The sequence below is a fragment of the Setaria italica genome, chromosome II (genome assembly GCF_000263155.2).
Source record: "Setaria italica strain Yugu1 chromosome II, Setaria_italica_v2.0, whole genome shotgun sequence".
NCBI classification, from domain to species: Eukaryota; Viridiplantae; Streptophyta; class Magnoliopsida; order Poales; family Poaceae; genus Setaria; species Setaria italica.
The window spans coordinates 44,363,900-44,383,443 of NC_028451.1; the positions used below are offsets into that span (position 1 = coordinate 44,363,900).

Sequence of the window (19,544 nt, forward strand, 5' to 3'; positions counted from 1 at the left end):
GTTTAAAATTTAGCCCCGGTTCACATTCCCTCTTGGAACACTGATAGGAGAATTAAACATCGTTTAAACCCAAAACCAATTGCAGGAACCCTTTGGCCCGAATCGCGAGACCATATCTATTAAAGCATATGTAATCAATCATTGGAATATTGGTTAGTGTAGCCTCACAATGTCAAATCATGGACTAATTAGGCTTAATAGATTCGTCTCGCGATTTAGCCTAGGGGTTGTGCAATTAGTTTTGTAATTAGACTATGTTTAATACTCCTAATTAGTGTCCAAACATCCGATGTGACAGGGGCTAAAATTTAACCCCTCCCTGCCAAACACCCCCTTAATATAAAAAAACTAGTTTGTTTGCCCTCGTGTCTTTGCTGCGGCTGCCCGTGCCATGGCGCATGCCATGTCACTGTCCATGTCCATGCTCCGGATTCGGGTAGCACTGTAGCAAGAGGGATCGCATCAGCGCTGCCCTCGGGAACTGAGTCACGCGTGACTCGTATGGCAGCCGCCTTTTGATCCCCGTTTCATTCGCTACTCGCAAAAGGATCTGCCACTCTGTCAGGCCGAAAAGGACCGAAGGAACATTGCAACATGCCATCATACACGCATGTTGACACGGAGAATCCAGAAAAGGACCTGTACTGTACCCTACTCCTGTAGTTTAACATATACACCATATAAAAAAGGCACAGAAAAGTCAATCGAGATCAGAGCCAGGCCGCCCACGCCACACACGATATTCTAAATGTTTGGATACTACGCTGTCATATCGAATGTTCAGATATTAATTAGAAGGACTGAACATAAGTTAATTATAAAACTAATTGTAGAACTTTTGGGCTAATTCGCGAGATGAATCTATTAAACCTAATTAATCTATCATTAGTAAATGGTTACTGTAGGACCACATTGTCAAATCATGAACTAATTAGGCTTAATAGATTCATCTCGCGAATTAGACTCCATTTGTGCAATTAGTTTTGTAATTAGCCTATATTTAATACTCCTAATTAGTATCAAATTAGTATAAATATTCGATGTAACTGTGCTAAACTTTAACGGGTGGTATACCCGAGCTGACATGACACAGCTGACTAATGGTAGCACCAATGTCTGGTCATGTTCCATCACTGGACTGCTGAGTAATGAAGCTTTTGGCTCATACCACCAAACACCTGCCGTAGACTACACAGATGAAAGCCGAACAGAGTCGCCGTACCGTACGTAGCCCATCGACGCCGGTCGCGTCGTGTTGCTCCTGCTTTTTCCGTGATCGGATCATGGTACAGTTGGGGTCAGACCACTTTGCCCACCGGTCCAAGGTTGACCACCACCAGCAACTCTTAAATTGAGAGACGGAAACAACAAGTTTTTGCCAGTGTCACCTCATCAAACAGCTCGGCAATTTCCCTTGGCCGGTTGGCCCCAGGGCTTGGCTCCAGTTCAACTCATGGTTTTGTTTGGTACTGAAGACCGAAGACCGGCAAGAGTGACGGGTACAGTTTCTTGAGAAGACTATTCTGGCGTATACCTGGGTGTGTCATTGTCTTCCTGTCTCTGCAATTCCACGCTACGTGCGCAGTACGTAAAGACATACGTGATCACCTTCCGAAAAATGCCTCACACAGCTACTCTCTTCGGGGAGTTGCGCGGTGGTATGCGTAAAGGGGTCGAAAGAGAGATGTCTGGGCACATCCATGGTGCCTGATGACAAGGAACATGGCTCTGAATCTCTGATAAGGGATGCAGTTACTGGGTCGATCTAAAAACTTGATTTTCATTTAAATAATTTAGGAGGGAAAATGATTTGGAATGACATGACTGTATAACTAATCAACAGACCCCGAAGACACAATTGGTATCTACTGTGATCTTTAGCTATGCTTTCTTAGATGGGACATATATAATTGGGATCACCATTCGACCGTTGCTCTCCAAGAAAAAAAAAGGAAAAAAAGGATGCATATTAGTGTGCATGTACTCAGCTACATGAAGTACACGATGATAGTGCCGTACTCATAAACCTGTCTTCGTACTTACGAAACATCTTCCCTTTTCATGTCGCGCTGCATGATTGGCGGCCTAAATAATGCCATCCATATGTTGCTTTCCTCTACTTCATAGTCGCGTGCGAGAAAAGTTGCTACATACGCTGCTCTCTCCCAAGTCCAAGCACGAACCGTTCCAGATTATCCCAAATTATGGCGATCGGGACCTGAATCAAAGCTAATGCTCACGTCGATATCTCATAATAATCCAATTGCAACACTTACCATTTCGTTTTCCTTCATTATTAATACTATCTATCTACCAGTGCCGGCCACAATGGCTAGGGTGTGCTGAGGGAGACCCCACCATGCGATGATCCAGGAGTAAAAACTAAAAAAGGAGACGTATAAACAAGGTCACCGAGTGCAAAAGGTACGGTCAAAAAGAAAAGGAGATGGTGGGGGATAACATTGAGACAGATAAGAAAAATCATACCACTGGAAAAGAGGAGATGATGATGCTAAAGATTACGGCGTGATTAGGACGTTGGCGCTTTTTTAATCGTGTGTACGCGGGGAAATCTCTCTAGCGGGTGATGTGCTGGAAAAGCTTAGAGATTGGTGCATACCTCCTGTAAATCAGTGTGGAGATGCCCTGCGTGTAGGAGAGCTCCGCTGCAAATTAATTTAACTACTCAAAACCATGAGCTTGCACTTGGTTTTAAATCCGTATTCCAGTACCGACATGCGGGGTGTAGAGCAAAGGCAAGAAGAATATTTACATGTGTAATACGTCATTTCACTTTTTGCACCTTTTTTAAGGGAGCTTTTCGGTTGCAGAGTTGCAGTAGGGCAGAAAGTCAGAGAATGGTATCCATATATTATCCGATATGGTATGAGAGTATTGAGAAGCTCGATCATTTAATTTGTCCATCAACTACTATATTCAATACAGTGATCTAACAGCTTGTGTTTGAAGAAGCTAATTGCAAACCGGATCACATAAACTGTACCAGCGCTTTAGGAAAACCGCCCCCAACCTACCCCTCATCGAGGGAGGGCTACAGACCTACAGTTTGGCGCACGTGACATCCCGTGCAGGAAACCGTCGCTTGCAGGCGATTATATCGTCGTCATCTCACCATTTCGCAATTATGAATGCCAAGATGTGGCCATCAAGCCCAAGTTGCAGTTAAGTTATCGACACCATGGCCTCTACTCCTCTCCAATCCCCCAGTGTTTATCTCTGATCACTGAAATATCCTAACCCTACACGGCTACTACTCATCAAGAACCGATCCCCATAGACCGCGACCCGCGAACCCGCGATTCCCCGTCAGAGAGTCTCGCTCGTTGCTTCTTCGCGGCATCGGGCAGCAACGGGCAGCGCGCGTGCCCCAGATTTTTCTCTGCCCCCGCGGTGCGGTTGCCTGGTGCAGCCAGTGGTGGTGGTGCCTGACTGCCTGGTGCCGTGTCGCCCGGCACCCGCGGTTTGAACACAGGCGCGCATCACGCCTGGCGACGAAAACCGCGGACGACGCGCACGGGGTGGGGAGGCGCCACGCGAGCCGCGGGTAGAAATACTCGGCGCGGCGCTACCCCAAGAATTCCAATTCCCCCTCCTCCCTCGGCGGAAACATCCCACTCCCCGGGCCACCACAACCTGCCTGCCTGCCTGCTCGTGCCCAGCGTGCTGCGCGCCCACCATCCCCCGCCTCCTCTCTTCTCCCCAGCCAGCTACCACGCCCCCTCCTCGTGTTACTGCCCCGTTCTTCGTTGTCTGCGCAACCAGCTGGGTAGGCTCGCCGTCCGCTCTCGGAGTACGGCTTCAGCTCAAGGATCTGGGGCCTCGGCGCGCCCCGGTCGACGGGACAGGTACGCGCTTGCTTCTCGCCTCGCCCTGCCTGTCTTGCTGTATACTCCGTAGCTCGTAGCTCGGGTTCGCGTGTGCTAGGCGCCTGAAACTGAAATGGATGAGATGGGATCGTGGGAAGCTGCTGTGGTTACGCGCTTTAGGTTCTAGCTCCTGTTACTCCTCTCGTGCCGCCTCGGAGCCTCGCTGTCGCTGCGGGCTTGTCGATCCTTTGCACGAATGGCAGTGGTTAGCGTGAATAATCGATCTAGTATATGTTTAGTTCGTTGTGCTGTGAGCTTGAGAGACGTAGGAGCTGCAAAAGTTAGAAATAAGCTGCTCTGAACTGAATGATTTCCTTTTTAGATAGTTTTTTCCCTTGAAAAAACTGATAGTTTTGCTGCATGTCTTTCAAGAAAAGGATTGTTTACCACAATCCGCATACCTAGGACAAGCATGGCCTTCTCGTGAAGTTGTTTTTTTTTTTTTGAGACCGCGTCGATCGATTAGAAGGTCTCAGGATGAGCACGATGCACACGAGTGGTGGTTACGCGGATCTCTTGATCCGTGACCGAAACACGGGCAGATCTAGAAGCTTTTGACCGCCTAGTTTTCTCAATTTTTAAGGGGAATTAAAAATCTCGCGCTCGGAGTTGTTGAACGCACGGGTCAAACTCCCTGTGCGGGGGTTGGTTTGCCGTAGGAAATTCTATGAGACGACGGGGATACTTTATGACTCAGCTACAGCCTGCAGCATCACCTCTGCTGAAATCATACCACCAGTGCTTCTTTAGTAGGGACTAGGGAGTACGTTAGGTTCGGAGCTTGTACGGTATGCATCCACCGTGACGCAGAACCGTAGCCTTTCTTTGGTCAGCGGTGCGCCATCCTCCTGTGTCCTATTTCTGAGTTTCTGTAGGTAGCAATAATCAGGATCGATGGTGTTTGCTGGACTTGGGTGTGCTACTGTACTCCTCATACAGTTCGGTTTCGAGGCAAATCTAGATGATGATCTGAAGACTGCTATTTGATCTGCATCCTGCTTTCAGAATTAGCATTTTCTGTTCAGGCAGACTAGTTGTATGCTGTTTCATGGATGAAAATAGCTGTATGCTACTACTTGCTACCATTAGTAAAGAGAAGATCTTTTGAGGGCATACTTAGTTCAGTGAAGTCATGTGTCAAAATCGAGAAATATTGCTAGTTGATACTTCCCTTTCATCTTATGTGGTAAATTTGCAATCCGAGATTTTTAGAAGTGTCCCTAGTCTGATACTGTGCTAGGGATGGGCTGTCTCACTTTTTTATAATGTCTAGGGATGCTGCTAAACATACGCACTGCTAAACTGTAGATATTTCTCAACTTTTGCTTTTTGAGGAATAAATTTTGATTTGTGATGCTTGGGAACTTGCTGTGAGTGCTTGTCGTTATTAACTTAGCCCACCAAGTTTATTTCTGTCAGCGACAGGGCTGTGTTGTTGGTTCTCATATTTCACTGTCAAGCTTCAGTGTCAATTCTTTACTTGTACATTACTCTGTAGGTTTTGTTCTCACATGCTCAATCTCCTGTTGCAGACTTTGTTACTAGAGGACAAGGAGACATCAACAATCAAATTGCAAAAAATCCTCTGAATTGACTTCAGAATTGGACATGCTTGTCATACCAGAAACACTTGACAACTCGGAGTTTTAGTGCACCTGACTCTTCTACTGAACCAGGATGGCTGATACTCCAACTTCCCGCATGGTGCACCCCTTTGGTAATGTCCCAAGGCAGACTCCAAAGCAATTTCTGTATTCTGGCAACACTCAGCACCTCTGTCATCCATATCAGTCAGCTTCGGACACCCACGTCGTACCGGAGCATCATTACACCATGAAGTCTCATTCACCGGATGCTGTCTCTGAAGAGCATGAGACTCGCAAGCAGTACACACTGGACTCCTCTGCAGCTTCTGGTTGTTCGAGGCACGATTCTCCCTCGAGTCAGAGTATCCATACTGGGAGTGGCAGCCCTCTATCACACGAAGATAGCCACTCTGGCTCCACCAATGGCAATGGGTCACCTGTGAGTGCTTCCTGCGTCACTGAGGACCCTACTGATCTGAAGCAGAAGCTGAAGGATCTTGAGGCTGTGATGCTTGGGACAGACTCTGAGATAGTCGATAGCCTTGAGATCTCCGTTGCAAACCAACTTTCCTTGGAACCGGAGAAGTGGGTGCACATGATGAGCATGCCCAAAGGCAACCTGAAGGAGCTGCTGATTGCTTGTGCTAGAGCAGTGGAACAGAATAACAGTTTCGCAATTGATTTGATGATTCCAGAGCTGAGGAAAATGGTTTCTGTGTCCGGTGAGCCACTTGAGAGGCTGGGAGCCTACATGGTGGAAGGTCTGGTGGCCAGGCTCGCCTCCTCGGGCAACTCAATCTACAAAGCTCTGAAGTGCAAGGAGCCCAAGAGTTCTGATCTCCTGTCCTACATGCACTTCCTGTATGAGGCCTGCCCCTACTTCAAGTTTGGCTACATGTCGGCCAACGGCGCAATCGCAGAGGCTGTCAAGGGAGAAGACAGGATCCATATCATTGATTTCCATATCGCCCAAGGGGCGCAGTGGATCTCCCTCCTTCAGGCCCTTGCAGCAAGACCCGGTGGACCACCGTTCGTGAGGATCACCGGCATTGATGATTCAGTCTCAGCCTACGCCCGAGGCGGCGGTCTGGAGTTGGTTGGCAGGAGGCTGTCACACATTGCTGGCCTCTACAAGGTGCCCTTTCAGTTCAATGCTGTCGCTATCTCTGGCAATGAAATGGAAGAGGGACATCTCGGCATCGTCCCTGGCGAAGCCGTTGCTGTCAACTTCACCCTAGAGCTGCACCACATACCCGACGAGACCGTGAGCACGGCGAACCACCGGGACCGGATCCTGAGGCTGGTGAAGAGCCTGTCGCCCAAGGTGCTGACGCTGGTGGAGCAGGAGTCCAACACCAACACTGCCCCCTTCGCGCAGCGGTTCGCGGAGACGCTGGACTACTACACGGCCATCTTCGAGTCCATCGACCTGGCGCTGCCGAGGGAGGACCGGGAGCGGATCAACATGGAGCAGCACTGCCTGGCGAGGGAGATCGTGAACCTGGTGGCCTGCGAGGGGGAGGAGCGGGTGGAGAGGCACGAGGTGTTCGGCAAGTGGAAGGCGCGGCTGATGATGGCCGGGTTCAGGCCGTCCCCGCTCAGCGCGCTGGTGAACGCCACCATCAAGACGCTGCTGCAGAGCTACTCGCCGGACTACAAGCTCGCCGAGAGGGACGGCGTGCTCTACCTCGGCTGGAAGAACAGGCCCCTGATAGTCTCGTCGGCATGGCACTAGTGTTGTGACTCGTGAGAATGTTGACCTGACGAAGAATGTTTCCTGTGACTCTGTACCTCATAGTCATAGTCGTTTAGATGTGTATGTTTGGCTGAACACTATAGGAAGCTATGCCGATACTGGGAGTAGAATACCTATAGCCTGATGTTGTAATGGCAGTCACTACCAGCCTAGAACAGGTTGATGAGGTGTAGTACAAGTTTGGGTATATGTTTTAAGTTAATCAGTTGTGCTTTGAAAATGTTTGCGCATGCTGATGGATATGACCGCAGCCAGAATCGTCATCCACCCTTTCAGCTAATCCTTCGGAACTCTTCGCTAGTGAGACTGAAAGTCAATAGAAAATTTATTCAGTGCAGTTAGTACTTAGTAGAAATCCAACTGATTTAGCCTACCTGAAATAAACATAATTGAAATGATATATTTCATTCCATATGAATATCAAACTGGCATCGTTCATATGCAGAAGATAACAAGGTTTTGCCACCGGATAGCTCTTTGGTTCTATCCCATATTCCAGTACAGAAAGAAGTTTACATAGCCAAATTATCATAATCTAATTAATCATAACTGGTTTGCTGTACAACGAATGTTGAGCTGCAGCGTCACATACAGCGAGTACATCCAAACAGCAAACGACCTCCTGTGTAATCGCTGCAGCTCCCAGGTATACCTTTGACCGCCTCCAATTCAATTATGATACACAGTAAAGCAGCTTCTGAAGAGATCTTCATGACGACGGTGATATGTGATTCATGGAGGTATAACCATCAGTAGAGACATTCATGGACCCATCACTAAGTTACCAGCACTACTGTAACATAAGTTAGCTGAACGATCCAATGGTGCAGCTTTGAAAGTAAACCCTTCATTTCCTTTTTCTTCTCTGGAACCATACATACTGCTAGCTGCATTTCCAGGTACTGTTGCCACTGCCATTCCTGGAAGTCCCATGCTACTGTAAACAGGAGCCATGTGTTGCATTTGATACTGCATTGGTTCTGGAACCGAAGGCTGCATTTGGTTTGTTGCGTCGCTGTGGTTCGGGCTGATACCAACACCGAGGTCGAGACTGATGGTGTCACTTTCGGCTGCCTGAGAATATTGATTGGTGAAGGCCCTTGCATCGCATGCTCTCATCATGCCACCAAGGCCCGGCATGTTGCTGTTAATAGGATGCACAGCAGGCTTCATGGGAGCTGTGGACATTTCATGGCTTGCATTCCTGGAAGCTGGGACTTCATGGTTATGTTTCCCTTCGTATGTTGTGATCACTGACTTTGGGTCATGTGATGCTCTCTCAACATGCTTCCTGACCGGGCATCCCATATGTGTGCATTTGTAGTAACTCCTGCAATCAAGAACAGAAGCGAAAATATCACATATGAATGTACTGCCTAATGTGTCATCCCTAGTAAAAAAGAGTGCAGCAAACTAACAGCATGCCAATCTTATCAGCACCATCAAATTTCGGTAACTGTTGGCATCAAACCAAACATCAATTGAAGTTCTAAATGCCTAGCTAGCAACCAATTAAGAGTAAGTTCTTTCAAGCTTTACTCCCAAGCCATTATTAAACTGCATGAAGGGCTTTGAATCCAAGACCACTCTTTGGAAGAGAAGTACTCTTTGGAAGAGAGTAAAGACAGATCCCAAACACCCAATTGCCTTGGACTTCATATGATCGCATCCTTAATAAAATCACATTTTCTTTATGTTAAATACATACAGAGTAAAAGACACTTTCTATTTTCTACATAAATGTACTTTTGCAGGGCAGGCTAGGATATAGTATACATACATCAGCATAATCTTGTATGATGATATAAACGAAATGCACCACACCTGATATTTCTTCCTAACACTCTTTACATTTCTCCCACTATTCTAATTCTTGTGTGGTCAACTGCGATCTTTTGCCACGGGAATAGAACTCGTTGTAAAAACAATTGGTTGGTGTCTGCCCAACTTTTTCTAAAAGAAAAATATTACCAAACAGCAGCAGGTCAACATAATAAACAGTCTAGCTCTGAGGGACCTTGAATGGACACATGGCCAGATCTTGATAAGAAAGCTTCTTTATCCATATTTACGATGGATGGATGGATGGATGGATGGATGGATGGATGGATGTAGCAGTTTTTACATATTTCCACCATACATCTTTACCAGATCTGCCTCCTAATTTGTTAAAATTCAACCTTTCAGCACCTAAATGTTAAGAAGAAATTTTTATTGTTTCTTGGACATTTACTTTTGATTCTGAGTCTTCTGCACTGGATTGAAGTTTTTTTAGAGAATACATGTAACCAGTATAGTAATCACAAATTTTATTAAGGAAGAGCCATAAGCCCATAAGTTAATGGGTACACTAATGATTAAGGAAAAAACAGATATGGCAGTTAAAAACATTTCCTATTTTCTTATTTAAATAAAGCAACCAGAGATTTATCAGATAATGTTCAAATTCTCTTAAGAGTTCCAGGCAAACAAAAAGAAGGAAAATATAAAAGGGGTTAAATTAATGAACAAAATGAGTACTGACCGTGGATTGGGGTTTCCTTTCACTACTTTCTGCCCATACTTGCGCCAGCGATACCCATCATCCAATATATCAACTTCACTGACAGTTTGTACAACAACACGGGGCTCGCGATTTGGTTTACCCATCAAAGCAGCATCAATTCCAGCGGATTCCATTTTCCTAGTCACACGGTTGTCGAGTACAGCATTAGCAATTGACAGGAGTTTCAGGGTGTACTGAGTCTAACCATGTTTTACCTGCGTTTCGAGTCCAAATCATCATCCTCATTAGTGTCATCCCCTGGGTAGGGTCTTCCGCCTCCAGCATCAACGTCATCATCACTAGCTGGACCCGGTACAGGATCAAGCATGCCAGCTGAATGTACTTGATTACAGAGGTTGGAATAAATATTTGAAGGTTTGTCTGCATATTAACAAAAATTGTCAGATCCAGCTAAATGTAACAGCTAATGTTAAAGAACTAGTATCAAATGGCTATTGCATATTCAAATCATTCCTTCTCAAGAATTTGAAAGACCTGGAACTAGAGTTGTTACTGAAATAGAGATGCAAAATGAGCAAGCAAACACAGTGCACAGATCACTGAAGTCGATATACTTCAAATCACAAAACAAGATATGTGTATGGGCAACGCGAAATTGCAAGGCACAGGAATTCAATATAATTATGGAAAACAATGGAACACTCACCTTCAACAGGCGCCACACCATCATATCTTTCTTCACCCTGGCTTGAAGGAACTGCACCATTAGCTAACCTCCTATTAGGCTGGGGCTTAGGATGATTATGACGCCCTTTATAAACAACTTCAGTAATCTGTCCATCAAGCGAACGCTCTAAAAGCTTTTTAACTTCACAGTTAGGATGTGTGCACTTGTAATAACTTCTAGGGTTTTCACTTCCCTTGACATGCTTCTGTCCATATTTGCGCCAGTTATAGCCATCCTCTGCTGATTTTTCAGCTACATTTTCAGACTGTGTCTCCTGGGCAGCATTTTCAGAGCTATTCATTTGATTCATCTCTGATGTACCAACTTCTGCAGGCATGTTGTCAGATGGACCAACTATTGCAAGAGGTTTCGGATCACTTGAAACAAGTGCTGTGTGAGTCGACTCCCGTGAGCAGAGAGATTTACTCTCAGTCATCAAATTGCTAGATGATGTGGCATGGTTTAAGGTATAGTTTTGCATAGAAGTGTCACGATGATTTGGATCATTGACAGCAGGAGCCTGCGTGTGAGCATTATGAATGTTATGTAATATAATACAAAACTATTTAGAGCGTAAGTAAAAAAGAATAAGAAAGACAGAAGCCCATATATGGACGGAGTATATTTTAGTGACATCACACAAACAAAATGCTTGAACTCCTTTTGCAATTGTACAAGATAAATTACTTTTTTTTAGCTCGCATATAAACAAAATCCTTAAGCTCATAAGTTCTATGTTGCTAAAGATTTACAAAATAATAATTACAACAATGGTTCCATACCACTGACTGAGAATTGAGATGAGGCTTGAATTCAAAATCCCGAGAACCCCCATCTTCATGGCCACTGCCAGCTGATTTATCCCTAGGTGAAGGCAGTATGTCCAAGTGAGTGCTCTTGTTGAGGATCGCAGCCATGCTCAGAGTACCAGTTGTTGGAGAGGGTTCAACCTAAATATAAAATGCTTATTGATTATTTGTTGAGCAGGATAAACTCTATGACTGTCAAACAGCAAGCAGCGTGCAACAACACCCACAGCTACAGATTGCATGGCAACTCGTTAACTGTATTTCTATTATGATTAATACAGTATTTAGGCCCTTCCAAGTTTATCAGAACCACCGGTGAAATAAATGCTAACTTCATCAATTATTCCTTTAGTTTTTTTTTGAAAGTATCAATTATTCCTTTAGTAAGAAGAATGTCTGCCAAGCATCTAAGGATTGGAATAGAAAACGCAGAGAACAACGTCGACAGTAACAACAAGCTGGAACAAAGCATGCAAATTATGTAGCTGTAATTGAGCACCCCCATCCTCACCAAGCAAGGCCGCTTTAGGCCGTGGGTTGTCAGAAAGAAGAATGAAAACGAGAAACAGCACTTGAACCAATATCAAGAAACCATAGCAACGAAACGGTCATCCATAATCTAAGCCTGTAAAATTCACTCTTTCCTTGCCCCAACAGCTTGATGCTTTCTTTATGGAGGTGTACCATCCCTTAGCACTTGAGACCAGTACCATACCACCCGAGGGTGAGGAGACATTTCCTTAAATAAGGCCTTTAAAGCTCCCACAAGAGAAATGCCAAGTGATGGTTTGTTCTCCGAGCCACCAAGTGTGTGCCGGACAGAATAATTCCCCCAGGCGCACAAGCAACAGCTCTCCCCATCACCCCGCACCAAATAGACGGCGCAGGGGCGCCCCAAAAGGAGGAACCGAGCAAAAACAACCATATCCCCGAGAACCCCGCGGGAAAGGCAGCTCCAGAAGCCGCATAGCACCACCGGAAATGCGAAAGCGCGAGGCAAAAGCGCGATATTCCGGCGCCACGAGCCAATCCCACCGGCGCAAATGTCTCATAAACTATGCGTAAAGCTAATGCGCATCGGAATCCCTCTTTGCGTGCCCCGAATCCACCTCGGCGTGACATGGAGGCTGCGGAATTCGCAGATCCCGCAGTAACAGCGAGTGGCTCGGGTGATAGGTACATGGAGGTGCGGTAATTACCTTGAAGTTGTTGAGGAGGACGGGGGACTCGAGGAGGGCGCCGGGGCTGAACCCGGCGGGGATGGTGAGGCATGGCTCCCGCGAGATCGGCAGCCGCGCGGGAGACATCGCCTTGTACCTCGCCCCGGCGCCGGCGCCGGCGAGCGCCGCCACGCGCCGATCCGCCAGGACCGGCTTCTCCGGCGAGCCCCCGGAGCCGGCGGGGAGGTCCCCGGAGCTAGGGTTTGGCGAATCGGCCATTGGAGCCAAAGTGTGGAGAGGTCTGACCGTCTGAGTGAAGAGGACGAGACAGGGCAAGACAGGTGAGGAGGAGAGAGAGGGGGTGGTTTTGGAGGGGATGGTGCGAAGGGCAGTTTGGGGAAAGTGGCCCCGGCCGGTAGCGGGGGCAGGGTGGGGTGGGAGGCCGCGACTCGTGTTGACTTAATTAATGGTGTCACATGGATTGCCCCTTCTGCCCCTGCGACGTGCGCGAAATTGCCGGGCCTGGGGCTCGCTCGCGCGAGTTCGCAGAGGGGGAAGCCAAGCAAGCGTGGCGTGGGCGGGTGTGAGCAGAACAACCGCGGCACGAAACCGGGTGGTGGGATCCGGGGGGCAGTAGGGTGCGGACAGCGACCTGGCTGGCCTGCGGGGTTGCCTCGTCGGGGCCACCGCGAACTCTCTTTTTGTTGCGTCCCTGAGCCCTGGGCCCCGCGCTTTGGTGGCCCCAGCGACAGTGAGAGGTGAGGCTTCGCGTGGGCTGGGGCCGTGGTGAATCTGGGAAACGGAGGGAGGGCAAGATAAATGTGTGTGTTAAATTCCGCATGGGATGCCTGTCAGAGCAGAGCAGGACCCCGTTGCATCATCTTGGAATTGAATGTGAACAGGGGCAAGAGTGGGGGCGCAGGGTAAAATCCGGGGGCCTGGTCCGAATTGATTGCAGGAAGCTGCACGTTGGCGTTAAGTTTCTACTGCGGTTAAGATTAGCAGATCCAGGAATCTGCGCACGCGGCAGTCGGGAGTTGTTGCAGACTGCAGACGAGCCGCTACAAATTAGGGCAAGATGACAAGGTCGCTCGAATATGTTCGTATGCTTTTGGTCAAGATTGATTACATCACCTTTAGCTACAAGTAGTATGGATGTGTCGCGTGCTCGAGATCGGTGAATGTGACTAATCCAATCGTTTAAGAACCAATCATTGTAATACACTGTACAGCAACCATAAAAAGTACTAGTAAAGAGTAACAAAAGTTACAGCTGCAGCCAGGTTTCGTCATTCAGTGCCTTTTAAAACTCATTCTGAGATTTTGGAACCGGCATATAAAAGGGGGGCGTACATAATGCAAAGAAAAATATCTCCAGTATAGTACGGAACACGTTTTTACCATTTGATGTGTTACTGTCTTATCCGTTCCACCACTGCTTTATTTTATGCCTTTATCTTTCATTCCTTTTCAAGTTTTCATCCCCTTCCGGTGGGGGCATTGGCACTAGGGTTCGTTGCTTGAGAATGAGAGCCCACCGCTAAATTCATGCCCGTCTCTCGCGCGCTCAGCTCCAACTAGAGGTCTCCTAATAGGCTAGTACTAGGCACAATGACCAGAGCATCAAAGTCTAATGATGGAGCACTGGAGCCTCATGGCTTTTGCATGTTCGGCTCTAGAACTAGCCTTAATTCCTATACTGTGGTCAGCTCGGAAGCTGGTCTGTATCAGCGTAGGGACTCCTTTTCTTTTTGTCTCTTTCTTATCTTGTTTTTAGAAGGATATTCTTTTCTTAGAGCAACTCCAAAAGGTTGCTAATCTTACCTCCAATATCTTTTTAGAAGAAAAAGAGAAAAAACGAACTCCAACAGTTCATCCAAACCTTCCCTAATTTTTTAGCGACGCTAAAAAACAGCCCTGCCACCGCGTATATTTTAGCGTTGGCGTTCCTCCTCCAATCCTAATTCCCGCACGCCCGCGTGTCCCTTCTGATGGGCCTAATACGATGACGTGGCCTGTTTTGAAATATTGGGGGCAATTTATTAGCGATCTGCTTTGGATTGATATGGTTTTTGGGGAAATTTTTTTAGGAGAACCCTCAATATATAGTTTTGGGGAAGAATTTTTTGAAGTACTATTGGAGTTGCTATTCCCTAAGAGCAACTCCAAGAGTATCCTAAAAGATTCTTCCCCCAAAACTATGTATTGGGGGTTCTTCCAAAAAAAATTTCCCCCAAAAACATATCAGTCCACAGCAGATCGCTAATAAATAGCCCCCAATATTTCAAACACTAGCCACGTCATCGTATTGGGCCCATCGGAAGGGACGCACGGGCGTGCAGGAATCAGGATTGGGGGAGGAACGCCAACGCTAAAATATACACGGTGGCAGGCTGTTTTTTAGCGTCGCTAAAAAATTAGGGAAGGTTTAGGTGGATTGTTGGAGTTCATTTTTTCTCTCTTTTTTTCCTTAAAAAAGATATTGGAGGTAAGATTAGCAGCCTCTTGGAGTTGCTTGTATCTACCTACGTGAGTGCCTTACCTTTCACGTGCGAGCGAGCACGGCCACACGCTGGCCCTGGATGTGCGGGCCGTCATCAGGTGGCAGCACGACCCGCTGAAGTTATGCCTACGCCGGCCCCGGCCCAGTACAAAATACGCCCTTACAGCAGCAGCAGCGGGGCGGGCAGTGGCCATGCAGGCCCAGCATGAATCGAGCCAGCATGTCTTTAGTATGTCCATGGGCCGCTATTGAAATGGACTGAAATTTGCGTCTCCTGGCCGTTGACATTTAGCATGGGTTAGGTTTGGTTCCGAGATCGAGTGGTACGGGTTGGGTTCAATGGTTCAATCCATTTCATATTTGGATGAGAAGGATGGGTACGTTCCCATTTTTTATTTGGTTGAAAGGGTTGAGAGGGATAGGATGGATGCCATTTCAACACCGTTAGCAACGGATCCCACATGTTCAGCTGCGGGACCCACCTGTCATCTTCTTTTCTTTTTTTTACCTCACCTTATCTTCTTCCTCAACTGACATCGCCAACTATGCCCCTCTCCCCCCGACTATGCCATGCCGCCAGCCTACTCCCCCCGCCGTCAGCCTGCTCCCCTCCACCCCACGCCAGCCTCCTCCCTGGCATGCCAGCCTGGCGCCTCCCCACCACGTTCGATTCCTCCTCCCGCCGTGCCACCCTGCTCCTCCCCACCGCGCCCGCGCTGCCGACCGCCTCCTCCCTGACGCCGCGCTCGACGCGTGCCGACCAATTGGAGCGGTAGAGCTGCTCGCTTGCACCCTCCCCCAATGGTGTGAGACGGTGTGGGGGAGCGAACTAGGTCGAGATGGTCCGCTCATTTTAACCCGCATCTATAAGGTATATTCCCTATTGTGACGAACCCAACCTATTGCGTTTAAACCAAACACCGTGTAAACTGAGTTCGACCTAACCCAACCCACTCCAACACTCAAACAAACATACTTTGAGACGAGTCCATGGATCCGACACCGAACGCAACACGCCGCCTCGAGGTGCCCGCCCGTTGCTCGACGACTGCCGAGGCCTCCATTTCCTTGCATTCGCGCGCGTCACTCTCGGCACTCGGCACGGCAGATGCCTTTCTTTTTCTTCCGCCGGGGTGCTCCCGCCACGGCACCAGCACCGGCACGGCGATCCAACCCACCCCACGCAGCACGCACCCACCCAGTCGCCGGCAGGCCACGTCGAACCAAACGGGAGCGAGGAAATCGCCGTTGGCAGTTGGCACTCGCGTCGAAAGGGCACGGACAATCGTCCCCGTCTATAAAATCCCCGGCGTGGAAAAAGGCCGCGTCCGAAAAAAGACCAAGCATCGGCCAGCAATTCCATTTCTCCATCCATTTCCTCGTCGCCTCCGCTTTCCCGACCCCACGTCTCCCCCCACCCTCCCCGACCTCCGACCGAATCTCATCGCGGTCTCCGCCGGATTCGCCCGAACGATCCTCTCCCCCGGGCCGATGGCGATCGGGCCCAATCGCTGCCTCCCTCTGGCGTTCCGGCGGTTCGGGATTTGTTGAAGATTTAGGCCTCGGTTCCTGGATTGTCGGGTTGATCCGGGGAATCTGGTGTCGGGCGCTGGTGGATTGAGCTCGCCGGGCGGGGTCTGAGAGGGGCCGATGGGGCTGCTGTTCGTGGAGTCGCTCCCGGGGCCCAAGGTGTTCAAGTGCAAGCACTGCGGGGTGGACTCGGCGTCGCCGGACGCCATTGTGTCCAAGGAATTCCGCGGCCGCCACGGCCGCGCCTACCTCTTCGACAGCGTGTGAGCTGGGCCTGCCCCTCTTGCTCTGTTCCTCCCTGTTTGATTTGCTGCGGTTTTCTGTGCGTGGATTGTACGGTAGCTGCAATGTGGCTGGTCGCTTAGCGTCTTTGTAGCTGCAGCCATGCCGAGCTAGTTAGTGCGTCGAAGAGCGAACTGATTGTCACTTGTAGAGAGCTGCATCGACTTTAGCTGTTTGGATTGCAAGAATACTGACTGCATAATCGCCCTGAAGATCCTGTTGGTCGTTGGTATGGGGGTGATCTTGTCAAATAATGCCTTGTGCAATCAAGCAAGAAGCCATTTGTGGCTGTGGATATCTGATATTGTTTCTTCGATTGGATCAGTAATGTATGGGAGGGCTATGTATCTGTTTGGTTCTAGGATCGCTTGAGTCATTATGAACGTGAATCAAATGAGTTATGCAACAAACAAGAGTGGTTTTGCGCGAATAATTAATAATGAGTACATATATCATGTTTCTTATCGTTATAGATTTATGGTCAGCATTATCAGAAAAGGTTGATGGTGGGTCATAAACTTATTAGTCTAGAGACTACGTAGCCTAAGCTGCATATTTGATTCCACATAATTGACAAGACCGTGCTTTGGTGGGAAACTTGAGAGACCTTGATCGTGGCCATTTAGTAATCAAGATCATGAAGCTATGCTTGGACTATTTTCTGCTCTTTGGTATTAACCAATCATCCTGCATGAATGACATGTAGAGGCATTGTTTTGTGAAAGGATTGGAAGCAATTGAACCTGTAAACCAAATGCCATGCACAATTGTGCATTCGTGGTTTTTCTAATAAATAAATTACTATAAATCATGAAGTTAGCCATTGGCTTCACCTGATCTAGGAACATGACATGTAATTATTCTCATGGTTATTACCATTACATAACTCCAGATCACATTGAGTTAAATATCGTATATAATTGGTCGTTGAAGATTTGACTTTTGAATATCTAAACATTGCCAATTCTTGTTTACATGTTGATCCGGGGTCAATGTCAAATCCAGGGTGAATGTGAGCTTTGGTCCCAACGAGGATCGTATTCTCATGACTGGAATGCATATAGTGAATGATATCTACTGTAGCTGCTGCCAACGACTCCTTGGCTGGAGATATGTAAGTTAACGATTTGTCATTACTACTGTAGTTGCAAACTAATAGTGTCCTCTTATATTTGAAAAAATTACTGGAGATATAAAAAGCAAGAAAATTGGCACTATTATATTGGAACGATGTATGTTAGATTTCGTTACATTGACAGAGATAGGAATTCTAATAATGTCCTGGAAAATCATATGTGACTTCATGTTCCAATTGAACAATTGCTTGAATGTCCCAAAAGCTTCTTAAACAAGATACATGTGAAGTATTTTCCCCTTGCATAAGACGTATTAGTCTCTGAGGCATGATTATAGGTATTTCTATTTCCTAGACCTTATTCTTGTGTTAAAATTATTTTTTACTTTACAAAATACAAACACAGTTATAAACGCCTTTGCTGATAAATCATCAAGGGAAAATTGACTGAACTTTTTTATGAATGCTCTTTTCCGTTCTTCTCATATTGGAAGCTCATAACTTGATGGCATCAGCTAGGGTGAATGATGAATAATTGCTGCATCTTCTCATCTTCTGTAGAAGGCCAATAGGTGAAGGTGCCTCTGTCAATTAACCTATGGTCTCATGATTGTTTAGGTTTTTCTTGAAATTGTAATAATGTCTATTGGGTTGTGATCTCCATATTATTTATGAACACAAGAATCATGTGGTGCACAGCAGTATTCAGTGTCCAAGCTGTAGCTTAAACTTTGGATAATCAGATTATTACATGTAATGAGATTAATATGGCACGTGCTCCAGTCCTGAGCTCAATAGTTAAAGTACATTAGATGTCTAACAACAGGTTATCCTCCACCATCATGTGATTATTATAATTTGTCCTGTGTGGTCAAAAAGGAACTTGGAAAAATACAAATCAATTGATCAGCAATTGCAAGTTCATAGTAAGTAGATACTTGTTAGCCAACTGAGGAACATGCGTCTACCTATTCTTCCACCTTTTTCATGAGCTCTTTCTTGTCCTCCTTTTCTTTCCTCTAGGAGCACGATTTTGCCTGTTCTTTTGTACTTGCTAGATGCCACTGCCCATTCAAATCAGTCCAAACCTGGGTGCTACTATGCATTTGAGATGTTTGGTTGAGTTGCCACTTCCAGACCTGAGGAAACAAGCAAATATGTTCATATTCAGATGCTTTTTTCCACATTTTCCTTGGTGCATGTTGTTGCTGTTTTTTTTTTCATGATGAGTTACCTACCCATTGAGTGCAGGAGAAAGCTTATAACGAAGACCAGAAATACAAAGAAGGCAAGTACATACTGGAGAAGAGCATGATGGTCAAAGAATGATGGTAGCTGAAGAAATCAATCAACTACTGTGCCTGCAAAAGCAGACATTTCCAACTGTGTAAATTATTCATGAAGATTTGTCGTTAGTGGTTTCCGAAACATTATTGTGCCGGAGAAGACTAAGTGCGATGAAAATAAGTTTATGAAATATTTTGGTGTCACGCTCTTTAGTCCATTTTACTACCCGTAACAATATGATTAGCCTCCTGATAAAAGTGCGACTCAATTTACTCTTAGCAAGTCTACGCTTGTCTTCTTTCCTCAACGTACCAATCGAGTTTTAGGCTGGGGGCAGGAATTTGTTTCTCTTTTGGAGGACAGGCCAACGTACCAAAATGGACTAATTGTGTCTATTTAAGGACAGGAAACCATCACTCAAGTCCACAGGAGTCAC

At 46.8% G+C, this 19,544-nt stretch overlaps 3 protein-coding genes across 3 annotated transcripts; 2 read left to right on the forward strand and 1 right to left on the reverse strand.

The window, feature by feature from the left end:
• The first annotated feature begins 3,558 nt into the window (after positions 1–3,558).
• On the forward strand, positions 3,559–7,509 carry LOC101767393 (chitin-inducible gibberellin-responsive protein 2). Its single transcript, XM_004958085.3, has 2 exons — positions 3,559–3,866; positions 5,420–7,509. The coding sequence occupies exon 2, from the start codon at positions 5,565–5,567 to the stop codon at positions 7,206–7,208; it is 1,644 nt and encodes a 547-aa protein (XP_004958142.1). The 5' UTR covers positions 3,559–3,866; positions 5,420–5,564; the 3' UTR covers positions 7,209–7,509.
• Positions 7,510–7,609: 100 nt separating this feature from the next.
• Positions 7,610–12,778, reverse strand: LOC101767794 (WRKY transcription factor SUSIBA2). Its single transcript, XM_004958086.3, has 6 exons — positions 12,471–12,778; positions 11,245–11,412; positions 10,442–10,982; positions 9,990–10,155; positions 9,754–9,912; positions 7,610–8,559 (listed from the first exon to the last, which is right to left on the reverse strand). The coding sequence occupies exons 1-6, from the start codon at positions 12,708–12,710 to the stop codon at positions 7,992–7,994; spliced, it is 1,842 nt and encodes a 613-aa protein (XP_004958143.1). The 5' UTR covers positions 12,711–12,778; the 3' UTR covers positions 7,610–7,991.
• Positions 12,779–16,248: 3,470 nt separating this feature from the next.
• LOC101768204 (putative yippee-like protein Os10g0369500) lies at positions 16,249–19,311 on the forward strand. The gene is made up of 3 exons (XM_004958087.4): positions 16,249–16,727; positions 17,752–17,860; positions 19,073–19,311. The coding sequence occupies exons 1-3, from the start codon at positions 16,585–16,587 to the stop codon at positions 19,148–19,150; spliced, it is 330 nt and encodes a 109-aa protein (XP_004958144.1). The 5' UTR covers positions 16,249–16,584; the 3' UTR covers positions 19,151–19,311.
• Positions 19,312–19,544: the final 233 nt, after the last annotated feature.